At 42.2% G+C, this 13,510-nt stretch overlaps 1 protein-coding gene, 2 long non-coding RNA genes and 2 other non-coding genes across 5 annotated transcripts in view; 3 read left to right on the top strand and 2 right to left on the bottom strand.

The window, feature by feature from the left end:
* Positions 1-538, bottom strand: part of LOC120643265 — a 3,384-nt gene extending 2,846 nt beyond the window's left edge. The window contains exon 1 of the ribosomal RNA XR_005662948.1: positions 1-538. This exon is cut by the window's left edge and continues 2,846 nt beyond it. This is a non-coding gene — a ribosomal RNA (28S ribosomal RNA).
* Positions 539-759: 221 nt separating this feature from the next.
* LOC120643205 lies at positions 760-915 on the bottom strand. Its single transcript, XR_005662896.1, has one exon. It is a non-coding gene; the product is annotated as a 5.8S ribosomal RNA (ribosomal RNA).
* Positions 916-4,910: 3,995 nt separating this feature from the next.
* LOC120642895 lies at positions 4,911-7,057 on the top strand. Its single transcript, XR_005662779.1, has 4 exons — positions 4,911-5,015; positions 5,139-5,269; positions 6,821-6,902; positions 7,005-7,057. It is a non-coding gene; the product is annotated as an uncharacterized LOC120642895 (long non-coding RNA).
* Positions 7,058-9,067: 2,010 nt separating this feature from the next.
* Positions 9,068-10,110, top strand: LOC120642896. The gene is made up of 2 exons (XR_005662780.1): positions 9,068-9,159; positions 9,395-10,110. It is a non-coding gene; the product is annotated as an uncharacterized LOC120642896 (long non-coding RNA).
* A 297-nt stretch (positions 10,111-10,407) lies between these two features.
* On the top strand, positions 10,408-12,907 carry LOC120642897. The gene is made up of 7 exons (XM_039919485.1): positions 10,408-10,992; positions 11,082-11,141; positions 11,293-11,928; positions 12,033-12,122; positions 12,233-12,286; positions 12,427-12,534; positions 12,687-12,907. Exons 3-7 carry the CDS (start codon positions 11,868-11,870, stop codon positions 12,725-12,727), a joined length of 354 nt encoding a protein of 117 aa, XP_039775419.1. The 5' UTR covers positions 10,408-10,992; positions 11,082-11,141; positions 11,293-11,867; the 3' UTR covers positions 12,728-12,907.
* The last annotated feature ends 603 nt before the right edge of the window (positions 12,908-13,510 follow it).

The following is a 13,510-nucleotide window of genomic DNA, read 5'->3' on the forward strand; positions in this document are numbered from 1 at the left end:
CTAAGGCCCCTAGGCTTAGGCCGCCGGCGCGGCCGACAACAGTCCACGCCCCGAGCCGATAGGCGGACTAGCAAAACCGTTCCGCATACGACCGGGGCACATCGCCGGCCCCCATCCGCTTCCCTCCCGGCAATTTCAAGCACTCTTTGACTCTCTTTTCAAACTCCTTTCCATCTTCCCCTCGCGGTACTTGTTCGCTATCGGTCTCTCGCCTGTATTTAGCCTTGGATGGAGTTTACCGCCCGATTTGGGCTGCATTCCCAAACAACCCGACTCGTTGACGGCGCCTAGTGGTTAGACAGGGTCTGGGCCGGACGGGGATCTCACCCTCCTAGGCGTCCCTTTCTAGGGAAATTGGGCCCGGTCCGTCTCTGAGGACACCTCTCCAGACTACAATTCGGGTAGTGAGGCTGCCCGATTCTCAAGCTGGGCTGCTCCCTGTTCGCTCGCCGTTACTAGGGGAATCCTTGTAAGTTTCTTCTCCTCCGCTTATTTATATGCTTAAACTCAGCGGGTGATCCCGTCTGACCAATGGTTGCGGTCCGAGCATCGAGGCGCTACGGTCTTAAATGGGTCCTCTAGGCCAAGAAGCTGGTTGCGTGCCGAGACACTGCACCAAGAACAACTTATGTCGCCCACCACATGCAGGTTCTCGACACGATACGCTGGCAGCCCCAACTTCAGCCCACCGTACCACAAGGCATGGGGAGCCAAACACCACGTCCTTGCCCAATGATGGGTTGGGAGTGTCTTTTGGCATGACGCCCAGGCAGACGTGCCCTCAACCAGAAGGCCTCGGGCGCAACTTGTGTTCAAAAACTCGATGGTTCGCGGGATTCTGCAATTCACACCAGGTATCGCATTTTGCTACGTTCTTCATCGATGCGAGAGCCGAGATATCCATTGCCGAGATTCGTGTTGGTTAAGATAGCAACATTGCACGGGGCATGACCGGCAGGCCGAACGTGACCCGAGCAAGGCATTATCAGTGTTCCTTGACGCCTTCGGCGCCGTGGGTTCTTTGGCGGCCCTTCACCAACGTAGAGAAGGTGAGGAGCCTTGGCCGGACCGTGGCCCGACGACATGGATGACACATTCACGGTTTGTTTTGTTTAAGGGTCACAACAATGATCCTTCCGCAGGTTCACCTACGGAAACCTTGTTACGACTTCTCCTTCCTCTAAATGATAAGGTTCAATGGACTTCTCGCGACGTCGGGGGCGGCGAACCGGCTCCGTCGCCGCGACCCGAACACTTCACCGGACCATTCAATCGGTAGGAGCGACGGGCGGTGTGTACAAAGGGCAGGGACGTAGTCAACGCGAGCTGATGACTCATGCTTACTAGGCATTCCTCGTTGAAGACGAACAATTGCAATGATCTATCCCCATCACGATGAAATTTCCCAAGATTACCCGGGCCTGTCGGCCAAGGCTATATACTTGTTGAATACATCAGTGTAGCGCGCGTGCGGCCCAGAACATCTAAGGGCATCACAAACCTGTTATTACCTCAAACTTCCGTGGCCTAAACGGCCATAGTCCCTCTAAGAAGCTAGCTGCGGAGGGATGGCTCTGCATAGCTAGTTAGCAGGCTGAGGTCTCGTTCGTTAACAGAATTAACTAGACAAATCGCTCCACCAACTAAGAATAGCCATGCACCACCACCCATAGAATCAAGAAAGAGCTCTCAGTCTGTCAATCCTTGCTATGTCCGGACCTAGTAAGTTTTCCCGTGTTGAGTCAAATTAAGCCGTAGGTTCCACGCCTGGTGGTGCCCTTCCGTCAATTCCTTTAACTTTCAGCCTTGCGACCATACTCCCCCCGGAACCCAAAGACTTTGATTTCTCCTAAGGTGCCGGCGGAGACCTATAAGCAACATCCGCCGATCCCTGGTCGGCATCGTTTATGGTTGAGACTAAGACGGTATCTAATCGTCTTCGAGCCCCCAACTTTCGTTCTTGATTAATGAAAACATCCTAAGAAGAACAATGTTGACTCAATGGTTTGAGGTGAATAAACAATATCCAGAAGCTAGAACACTAACATATTCAGAATTCCCTTCAAAATGGCGATGGATGGAAGATAGACGTGCTTGGGAACCTAGATGTCTCGGTGGTAAAATTGGCCGCATGTACTATGTCCACCCGAGTGTTGGTGAGAGGTATTATCTTAGAATGTTGCTTATGACTGTCAGGGGAGCTACGTGCTTTGAGGATGTAAGAACATATGAAGGTATAATATATGAAACATTTAAACAAGCTTGGAATGCACATGGTTTATTGGGAAATGATCAAGAATGGTACAATGCTTTTGATGAGGCTGCTAGCTGGGCTACTTCATCTCAGTTACGACAACTATTTGTTACTATGCTTTTATTTTGTGAGGTTACAGATGAATACGCTTTTTTTGAAAAAGTGTGGCGTCTTCTTTCAGACGATATACAATATCAATTCCGTGAAACAATTGGAAACCCAGCATTTTATTTGCCTGAAAAAGACTTAAAAGATTTTTTGCTTGACGATTTATCTGAACTCTTCTTGAAAAATGGGAGCAGAATAGAAGACTTTAATTTACCTAAGAAGATTGGATCATCTCATCGTAGCTCTGGTAATCGCCTTGTTGATGAAGAGCTTTCCTACAATACATCTGAGCTACTATTAGAATCTGAAACTTTAATGGCAAGTCTAAATAACGAGCAGCTTGAAGCTTTTTACAGCATTACAGAGACAGTTTTAAATAATAAACCCGGTTTCTTCTTTGTATCTGGTTACGGCGGAACTGGGAAAACATATCTATGGAATGCAGTGATTTCTTATATTTGTGCGCACCAGCACATAGTTCTTATAGTTGCTTCTTCCGGTGTTGCTTCTTTGCTCTTGCCTGGTGGTAGAACTGCTCATCCAAGATTTAAAATACCATGTGATTTAGAAGAGGGAGCTGTCTGCAATATTAAACGGGGTAGTATGCTTGCTGAATTAATAAAGAAAACATCTTTGGTTATCTAGTATGAAGCTCTAATGACCCATCGCATTGCTTTTGAGACTCTAGACAAAACTTTCCGTGACATTCTTTCAGTTCAAACTGAAGAACCAGTTAATATTCCTTTTGGGGGTAAGGTAGTTGTCCTAGGAGGTGATCCACGGCAAATATTACCAGTGATTGAAAATGGTTCTCGGCAACAGATAGTTAATGCAGCTATAATTAATTCATCTCTCTGGTCCAATGTTCAAATCCTAACTCTAACAGCAAATATGAGATTAAAATCACCCGGACTAAACAAGGAAGCAGCGAAAGAATTAGAAACGTTTAGTAAATGGATCCTTGATATTGGAGAGGGGAAGGTTCCTGCTTTTTCAAAGCAAGGAGAATCAGAAGCCACGTGGATAAAAATACCAGAAGACCTGATACTTAGGACTGATGGTGGTAAAATTGCATGTATTGTGAATAGCGTATATAATGATTTGACTGAAAAATATATGGACGCATCTTATTTACGAGAACGAACAATATTGACACCAACTAATGATATTGTTGATTTAGTCAACAATCACGTTGTATCTTTGATTCCTGGTGAAGCAAAACAGTACTTAAGCTGTGATAGAATATCTAAAGCACCTGGTAGTCATGAATCCTTGGATATACTTTACCCTGTTGAATTTTTGAATTCTTTAAATGGCAACAATTTCCCAACACATGAGTTGATCCTCAAAAAAGGAGTACCTATTATGTTGCTGCGAAATATAAATCAGTCTATTGGTCTGTGAAATGGTACAAGACTCATTGTGACAGCTCTTGGGAATATGGTTATTGAGGCCGAAATTATGACTGGAACGCATATAGGATGTACAGTTTTGATACCTCGTATTAGCCAAACTCTTAAGAATACAAAATTACCTTTTACAATGGAAAGGAGGCAATTCCCTGTTAAAATATGCTATGCTATGACTATCAACAAGAGCCAGGGTCAGACTTTATCCTCTGTTGGCGTTTATCTTAAAAAACCTGTCTTCACTCATGGTCAACTCTATGTTGCTGTCTCTCGTGTCAATTCCAAAAAGGGGCTGAAGATGCTAATAGAGGATGATGATGGAAATTGTACAGACACCACAAGAAATATTGTTTACTCCGAAATTTTTTCTAATATATAGCTACTACTGTAATTGAATGTATTCCTATAAATAACTAAAATATTATGTGAAAAGGTGATTACTCCTTTTGTGCTTTCCCTGCAGATGTATTTTTCCAATAAATTGTTTACTAAACACAAACTGTTTAAAATGCAGGACCACTATGTCTTTCAGCCAGCTCTCTACTTTAACTCCTAAAGATAAGCTGAAAACAATTTGTGTGAAAGTGTCAAGAAAATGGGAGTTCCGAGGGCTTAACGATGATGGACCTCTGCAGCATGCTGATCTAGTGCTTGTGGATGACCAGGTTGCGCAGCTGTACACTTCTGATTATTAATTTTGTACTATGCCATCATTTGACTTTTTAAACACAGTGATTTTATAGCACATATATTAATGGATTCTAACTATTTAAATTTTCCATTTTTCACTCAGGGTAATTCTATTTATGCTGAGATCCCAGCATCTGAGGCAGAAAGACACAGCTCAACTCTTGAAGAAGGGAAAATATATATTATGAGCAGATTCAGAGTTTGCAATGCCAAGAATTATTGCAAGTCTTTACCAGGCCCTTACATGTTGGAGATTACATGTCACACTCGGATTAATTTAGCACGTGAAACAGCAACATTTCCGGAGTATGTTTACTTCTTAACACCTTTTGATGAGATTCCAGGATATATTGGAGACAAGAAAAAATTTCATGGTAATCACCTTTACTATCTAAATCATAAGAATCAGCTAGAACAGTTGTCCAGGAATAATTCTATTTGTTTTATGTTGATGTACTTGGCTTCCTTGTTCAAATCAATGAACCAGAATGGGTTCATTTTGCTAACCAAGCAACGCCTGCATTGCGAAGGGACATTGTCATTAGAGATGACAAGTACAGTACAACAGCATTCCATATTTCACAATCATTTTGGATATATTTTTAATTTCCGAAATTCTCATGCTCACACAACATTTTTGCTCGTAATGCTCTTTTAATTGCTATTTGCTTTAATAGGCATGTGGAACTAAAAGTATCTATATGGGGTCGTCGTGTTAGAGATTTCTTGCCCACTGATATGGCAATAGAATCTAACAATAATCCCATTATTCTGCTTCTAACTGGATGTTTAGTCAAGTTATACCAAGGTAATATAAACTTTTTCCCCACAACTGCAACTGGGAATGCAATTTGATTTTAATTTAAACTGCATTCAGCAAGATGAAATACGCATGTTGACTAATTATTTCGTGTTTTAATTAATAGAGTAAAGTCTATTTTTGGCCATCCAACTCTTGCCCGAGTTTGATTTTGGCCATCCAACTCCAAAACCGGGTAGCCTTGACCATCCAACTCTCAAAACCGGTCACATTTGGCCATCCTGATGGTTTTGAGTGTGGTTTTGCTGACGTGGACGCCACATGGCTATGGGGCCCACCTGTCAGCCCTTCTCTCTCTTTCTTCTCTCCTCTCCCCCTCCTCTCACCTTGCATCAGCCGCCGCCCTGCCCCCGCGCGCCTCTCTAGCTCGCCAGGCCGGCGGTGCGGGCCCGCGGCGGAGCTCGAGCGGTGCTGGCAGGGCAGGCCCCCGCCACGCGCCGAGCCCCGGCCATGGCCTGAGCTCGAGGCTGCCCCGTCGCCGCCGCTCGGAGGGGCCGCCCGCTTGCCTTCCCGTGCGTTCCTCGAGGACCTCGGGGTGCCGTCCATGCGTCCCTGCCCCTGCTCGCCCCGCGGGCCACCCTGCTCCTCTATGCCGCCGTCGATCCCGGGAGAGCAGGGGGCAGTGGCGGCGCAACCTTCTCCCCCACTGCCGGCCGCCCTCAATTCGTCGTCTCCGGTGAGGTTCGCTTCAATTTCTTGCGCAGGGAGCTTCCCCGTCCTCTCCTCGCCCGATTCCAGTCCTCACCCGGTCGATTCCCCTACCGCAGGTCGTCCTCAGCGGAGCTCCATCGCCGCCGCTGCCGGACGTCGTTGACCCGCCTCCTCGCCGCCGCTCCCCACGCTGAGCTTGGCCGGTGAGCTTCACCGTGCCCTTGGCCAGCTCCACTAGCCTCCTGGCCGCCTACCCCCGCCGGCCGCCGCGCTCGCTCGCTGGCCGAACACTACTCCCGCGGCAGCGTAGCGGGCAGCGGCGCCGTTCTGGGCTCCGAGAGGAGCTCGGCTTGGCTCTGGGAGGGAAGAGGAGTGGAGAGGGAAGCGGGAGGCGTCGACGCGAAGCAAGTGAGGGAGGGGAGAGCTGGGTAGGGGAGGGCGCGGGGTGAAGGGCGCAACGCTCGTCGTGGTGGCCGGCAAGGCCGCGTGCGGCGCGCCGGGAGGGCTCGCGCATGGCCGAGACGTGGCCGAGGCGATGGGACGGGGCGGTGGCGGGCGCAGGCTGGTTGGGGCGTCGTCCTTGGCGTGGCCTGGCCGTCAGGCATCGCCGGCCACCAATGCCGGCGGCCTCTGCCGCAGCACAGAACAGGGGAGGGTGAGGGAGAGGAGAGAAGAGAGAGAAGGGGGAGGGGAGGGCTGACAGGTGGGCCCCATAGCCATGTGGCGTCCACGTCAGCAAAACCACACTCAAAACCACTAGGATGGCCAAATGTGACCGGTTTTGAGAGTTGGATGGTCAAGGTTATCCGGTTTTGGAGTTGGATGGCCAAAATCAAACTCGGGCAAGAGTTGGATGGCCAAAAATGGACTTTACTCTAATTAATAAAGGCCAACCTTACCTGAGTGGAAATTCTGCATGCCATTGGTATTTTAATCCAAATATACCTGAAGCTGAAGTTCTACTCAGATCGTAAGCATTTAAATAAAAGAACTCTATTATTTGCATATGAACTAAATTAATTAATTTTAAATAATCTTTAATCGCCAAACTCTGTTTGTTTTTGGATTTTAGCTTGCATGGAAGTGACATAGCAATAAGACGTGTTGGTACTCCTCTTGTTGATGCAACTCAACCAGCACCTAGACCTGTTGCGCAGAGTATGACTTTACAAGAAATGCAGGAGATCGATCCATATGAATTTCCAGTAAGATAGAACCCTGACATTCTTTACAGTTTAGAATGCCACATTAGTATTCATCTCAAGATTAAATAGAATTGCCACGTGATTTACTTCTGCAGGAAAAAGGTTGCACATGTACTGTCACAATCTCAAGGTTGATTGATGATCAGACATGGTGGTTTCCTTCGTGCAACTTATGCAACAGATCTTGCAAAGCTGATGGTGCAGACTATACATGTTATGAATGTGGCACAACTAACAAATATACATACAAGTATGTTCCTCTATCTGGATATGTTGGTTATTTAAAGATATTGCACACCAGTAGACAGTTTCTTAATTAACACAATGCACTATCTACAGGTACAAACTATGTTTCATTGCCACTGATGGGACTGATGAAGCTGAAATGATATGTTTTGGTGAGATTGACCGTCGAATTGTCGGTAAATCTGTTGAAACTGTCATGAGAGCCCCTAGAGGTCGTGATGGACTTCCTATGGATATTGCAGCTATAGTTTCTTCAAAGTTCACTTTCGATGTAACCATGAGTGAAAAAAGCTTGAGGAACCCAAAGAAAACATATCAGATTACAGCAATAATCACAGCATTTGGGAAACAAAAGAATAATCCATACCATTTGCCAAATCAGATTCAGAGCAGTCAAACTGAAATAGCAGGCTCCTCAAGTTGTAGTAATACACCATCTAAGCTTCTGCCCATTAATGAAGTTTACCTGCAGACACCTCCTTCAAAGAATGCTAGCCGTACACTTGCAAGGTAAGATACTGTCAACAATAGTAGGGTTAACAGAATATTTGAGACAAATGTTTTGCTTTGGTACTTTTCTAATGGTTTATAATTTTACTGCAAACTTAAAGTCCGAATCCCGAAGATGAAGCTCACGAAAAGACAGAGAAAATTACTTCTTGAAGAAATAAATTTGGTATGCATATTGATACTCCATTCTTTGTTTATCAATAAAACTTTGGGTAATATGATAATATTCCATCTTCTTTTCTAGGAAGAAGACGCAAATGCAGATACAGCTGCACAAAACTTATCACCCAATACCAATATCTCTGAAGATGTTGTTCATGCTGGTATTAAAAGGTACATTTCTTCTCTTTTGCACAACACGTAGTTCAATACTAATGCTGTAATGTGTTTACTTTACTTATTTCTGATTATTACATTTTGTACACTCTCAGAGGAGCTACATAATCAGAACCACTTACTGTCCCAAAAGCTACATCTTCCAAGGGATTACGAAGCCATAAGAAATGAGAAAATTCACATGCTCCAAGGCTGCTGTGGATTATTGGAGGCGCTTCTATGGTTGAGAACGAATATTGTCTAAGTCTATGCTGTAGGAATCCAACTTATCTTATGATGTAATAAATAGATTGAACTTATTCAGCTAAGCTTCAAAGTCCTGTAACTTAAATTACCGTCAGTGTCATATGTAAAATTAATATGACTCTAAGCATTGTTGTACTTTAGTATGGGAACAAATATACTTTTAAATTTTATTGTTGTTGCTAATAGCCTTAGGCTTTTCCAAGCAACTCTTTCCAGAGGGGAAAAAAAGATTACGACCCAATTTATTTCGTAGGAATCAAAAGGTTATTACCTGTGAGATCACTAGAAAAAAAACAACTTTCTCTTACCAGCTAAAAGATCGTTTATTAAAATTAGTAAATAAAAAGAAAACTTAGAAATATAGAACAATTAAAATTCCAACATATAACTGGTATAGCAAGTGTATCTACACAGCAGTCAGCATTCTGGAGAATTCTATAGCATTCTAGACTTTTGGTCAACACGTAGAAGACTTGACTACTTGCTATCATTGCACGGTCGTGGAAACTTCCCACGAACGTCCCTTTCAGCTACTTTACCATTCACTTCCACTATATATATAGATCAAGTTTCCCTTCTGTCTTGCAAGCAAGCCAACTCTACATTGCACAAGGATCTTCCCTTCTTCACTTAGCAATGGACAGCGTAGCAAATCCACCATCTCCTGGGGACTTTCACATTCAGGTATATTGATTGCTACACGTGTTTCTTATAAAATCAGTCTTTTACATTTTTTTCGTGTATGCACTTAGCACATATTAGTCCTCTATTTAAGAATATCTACTTTTAACAAAATATAATAAATAAAATCACCAACTTAGATTTTGTACAAATTAATTGTTACTTATTTGCATCACTGGAACCACAGTTTTGATGCAAAATATAATTTTAACTTACTTATTTTCACCATGATTTATAGGTTCCAACTAAAGTCTACATTCCTAATAAAACAATTTTTGCTGAAGTTGCTGAAAAGTTGGGATTGTTAGTACAAAATGTGACGACAACCGAATTGCATGCTAACGATTATGTGTGCAAGATTAATGTTTCGGGTCTACCAACACATTCCAACCTACAACAAAGCACACGTGAATTCTTTGGTGATTTCGCTCTCCATCCAAGCGTGGCTATTGACAATGCTTACAAAGAAGTGCTACGTTATTTAACTAATAATAAATTTATAAAAATCATGGACTATAGTTATCCACTCTACAAACAAGCAAAAGAAGACCTGGATGGTACTACAGCTTGTCTGATAATTTCCAATTCCAATGAAGATGAGTAACGAATGATGCTCAACGAGATCGCACGAGGTTACAAATTCTTTCTATCAGATCTAGACAACGTATTTAAAAAATATACTACAGCCCTTCCAATATCAGTGAAAGAGATAATAGTGGAAGACGAATCTGCAACGAAGTTGGAGGTTGAGTATACAGGAGTTTGTAATTCAGCTAATCCATTACATGCTCTTACAGAAGATTTAGTTCGGCTTAGAAGGAATGCTCTTTTATTTGCATGTAACCCTTAAGCAATCATTACAGTAATAAATAATTGTAACTCCTGTTGAAGGACTCTTTGCTATTTTATAATACTGTGTACTACTGAGTCCTTAAAGTGACTTCGCTTAATAAATTATAACTCTTCCCGAAGGAACTGTTTTCCTATTATTTATGTAACAGCTTAATCGCGAGAATTTATTTGTTTACTAAAATTTATTCTTGCCCTTGCTGTTATAAAAAGGAGAAAATTTATTTGTCTCGTCGCTTGAAAAATTAACCACAAATGTTCTATAATACAAAAAAATGTAAGTCCAGAAACACACAGTACATGAAAAGTCCAACGCCTAGAAATACATAGCCCAGAAAAGCCCATTTAAAATTACAAAACACTGACCGATACGCTAAAAGCCCATCGTCCAAAAACATACAGCCCATAAAAGCCTAATATATCCTCTTTACAAATCTAACCCGTCTATTCCAATCGGACGCTCAAAATTGACTTCGAAGATTGCATATATACTAACGCAGGTCGTCATTCTTCAAACCCTAGACAGCTTCCATACTGTAGCACCACCGCCGACCCATCTCTCCTCCTCCCTGCTATCCCCGACCCCAGATCCTCCTCCCTCCTGCACAGCGCCGACGCGGCAACGGCAACCGACCTCGACGTCAGCGCGATACGAGCTGTCCTTCTATTTTCTCCGTCCTCCTTCCCGCCCACAGGACAGGCAAGCCTCTTCCTTCCCACCATCTTCTCCCTGCCGCCGACAAGGACACTACGCAGGCTAGCGCACAACGACGGTGATTCTCCAAACCCTAGAACTCCTTTTCTCCACTCTCTTTTTTCGCTAGATTCCTGATTCCCTATACCTTTTACCTCGAAGCAGATCCAATCGGCGACGGTACCGCTCTGCAAGACAGTGGACGCCGCCGACAAGAGCATTTCTCAGCCCGGCGCACAACATTAGAAGAGTTGCTGTCAAGATAAGTACAAGCCAGTGCCACTGAGTCGCAGGTAAGGAAAGTTTACTGTTTAGATCTGTACTTGCCGATTTCACAAATCCAGAGACTATAGTTTTAAGATTTGCATTCCACTCGCTGTAGGCCATAGAGATCAATAACAAGCTATATCATAGAAGTTGAAGATCCAGCGTGACAACTATGGTAATATTACTTTGACCACGCACCATTCAGTAGATCCTATTTATAGCAAATTCTACCTACTATCGCGCCTTCGCCATTGTTTATTTCTGTTATCTGACCTAGAGGATTTTAATTACCCAGATTTCTAATATAGGCTACTCTTTATCCATAGGCTTACTACTCCGCTTTGCATGGTAGCCACTTGCGGATGGAAAGAGAGCTTCATAATGCACTAATAGTCAAACCATTTCCTTCAAGCTCTGCTTCGCTATCAACAACTGATATCTACACTGCCATACAAAATGCTTCTGACAAAACCATATTCATCGGATCCATAACCACCTTTCCTCCAGATTTCATAGTTGAGCTTCCAAATAGATTTCTTCGTTATAAAATTCTCTCTATGAATCCAATTACTTATCAGGATCAAACACTTACAATAATACCTTGGAGTAACTCTTATCGAGCTGAAACAACATCCTGGACTCTTCCTGTTTCTATCAAAATATTAGGAATTCCTCCTCATGCTTTATCTGAAGAGTATTTGCTTCCTGTTGTTGCTCCTTTCTGTGATGTTCATCATTCCTATTTCAATCAAATCAGTGGAGTTTCTATCGTATTTGGGTACGCAAAAGATCTGGAACCATTCCTACATCCCACCAGCTTCCAGTACCATATCGAAGATCCAACTACACAGAAATCCATACATTTAATTTAACTTTAAAAGCACTAGCCCTATCACTATATATGTCTGAAAACAATTGGTACTGTGTGCTTACCAATGAAGCGCAAGAACATGACAGCCCTGGTAAATATTTATGATTGTTCAGTAGTTTATAGATAATCATGCAAAAGATTTTATACTTCCTACTCCACTAATTCCTTCTTTTCCTTTGTACCTGCTCTTTTTAGGTATCAATCCATTCTCAAAATTAACCATCAGAGAGTTGGTCAAGCTAATAAATGGTGATCACTTGCAATTGAAAAGAGAACATACCGAAGGTATTATCAAGTGATCACATCTTGAACTCATAAAATTCTGATCTATTTATTCATAGATCTAGCATTATAGATATGGGAAACTAAATAATTTGTTTATTTTCATTGACAAGACAATCTTGAAGATCCTGATGTTGTGAGAGAATCATTTGAACACAATGCAATAGGTAAGTAGCTAAACAGTGAAAACAAAATAATTTTAGACATAGAGACACTAGATAGATAAATGATATTCACTACTGAGTTGTTGCTGTAAATATATAAACATTAAATTCTTTTATAAAGAACTGATCATCTATATTTCCAGCTGAAGAGGAACTTGAAGAGGGTGTAGAAACAAACAATAATTTGGAACAAGGACAGACCAGCAGTGAAAGCAATGGCACTGATCCAAACGACGATTACTACACTATAGGTAAACTTAAACATGTATCTATAATACCTTGCTACATACATAATACCAAACTTATTACACCACGTACACTCACTGTAATATGGTTTTCTATGCAGAGCAAACAAAAAGCAACAACTTGATACTGTCTAATGTCATTTTTATTTCATATGCAGATTCCGACCGAGAGCCAGCAGAATGGAAACATAGAGACTGATCCAAAACATATGCATGGAAATGCTGCTATATTTATAAGTAGTTTTCTCTTAGGGAAAAACTATCTACCTCTATTATCTAGATGTTTACAGAGAACAATTTCCTTCAGTAATGAACATTAATGATTGTAAGACTATATTGTATAACATCCTCTTATTTTTTCTTTTTCCTTTTTTGATCAGCTCTTCCATTGAGATCCTAAATCAGCTATAATCACAATCATTAGCTCCAGAGATCTACTGCTATCGTAGCAGAACACAGAGTGGTAAATAGCAGAATCGTACCCTATTCCTCTCTTAAAAATGTTCTTGTGCATATATGTGAATGTCTGCATATGTATAGTACTATATCAATGCATGATGCAAAAGATATGAAGATATATTGCCATATAATCAAACTATTTGAAAGTCTGCAGAATTAAGACTGTGGATACCTGCTTAATAATAAGTTAAAACTTTACCCGACGAAACCAACTGTCAAGGGGAAAAAATAATGCTAACCTTGATCCTGGGTAAATTCCTGAACAATGTGATCATTAATGACCTGTCTGATTAGATTCCATGCTCTTTGGATAAACTTTGTATGTAATCCTGCACCTGTGAGTTTTGATTAGCATATATACACAAAACAAAAAGAAAAAAACACAAACACCCCTACAGACACACACAAGTGCATAAATTTGAACATTTTTAAAAGCATGCACATGTTTGCAGTAAATGTCATCATATTAGCGTCTTCCTCCTGATAATGGAGTGCCTTTTCTTTGTAAAAAAAAAACTGCAGG

This window comes from Panicum virgatum, chromosome 7K (assembly GCF_016808335.1).
Source record: "Panicum virgatum strain AP13 chromosome 7K, P.virgatum_v5, whole genome shotgun sequence".
NCBI lineage: Eukaryota > Viridiplantae > Streptophyta > Magnoliopsida > Poales > Poaceae > Panicum > Panicum virgatum.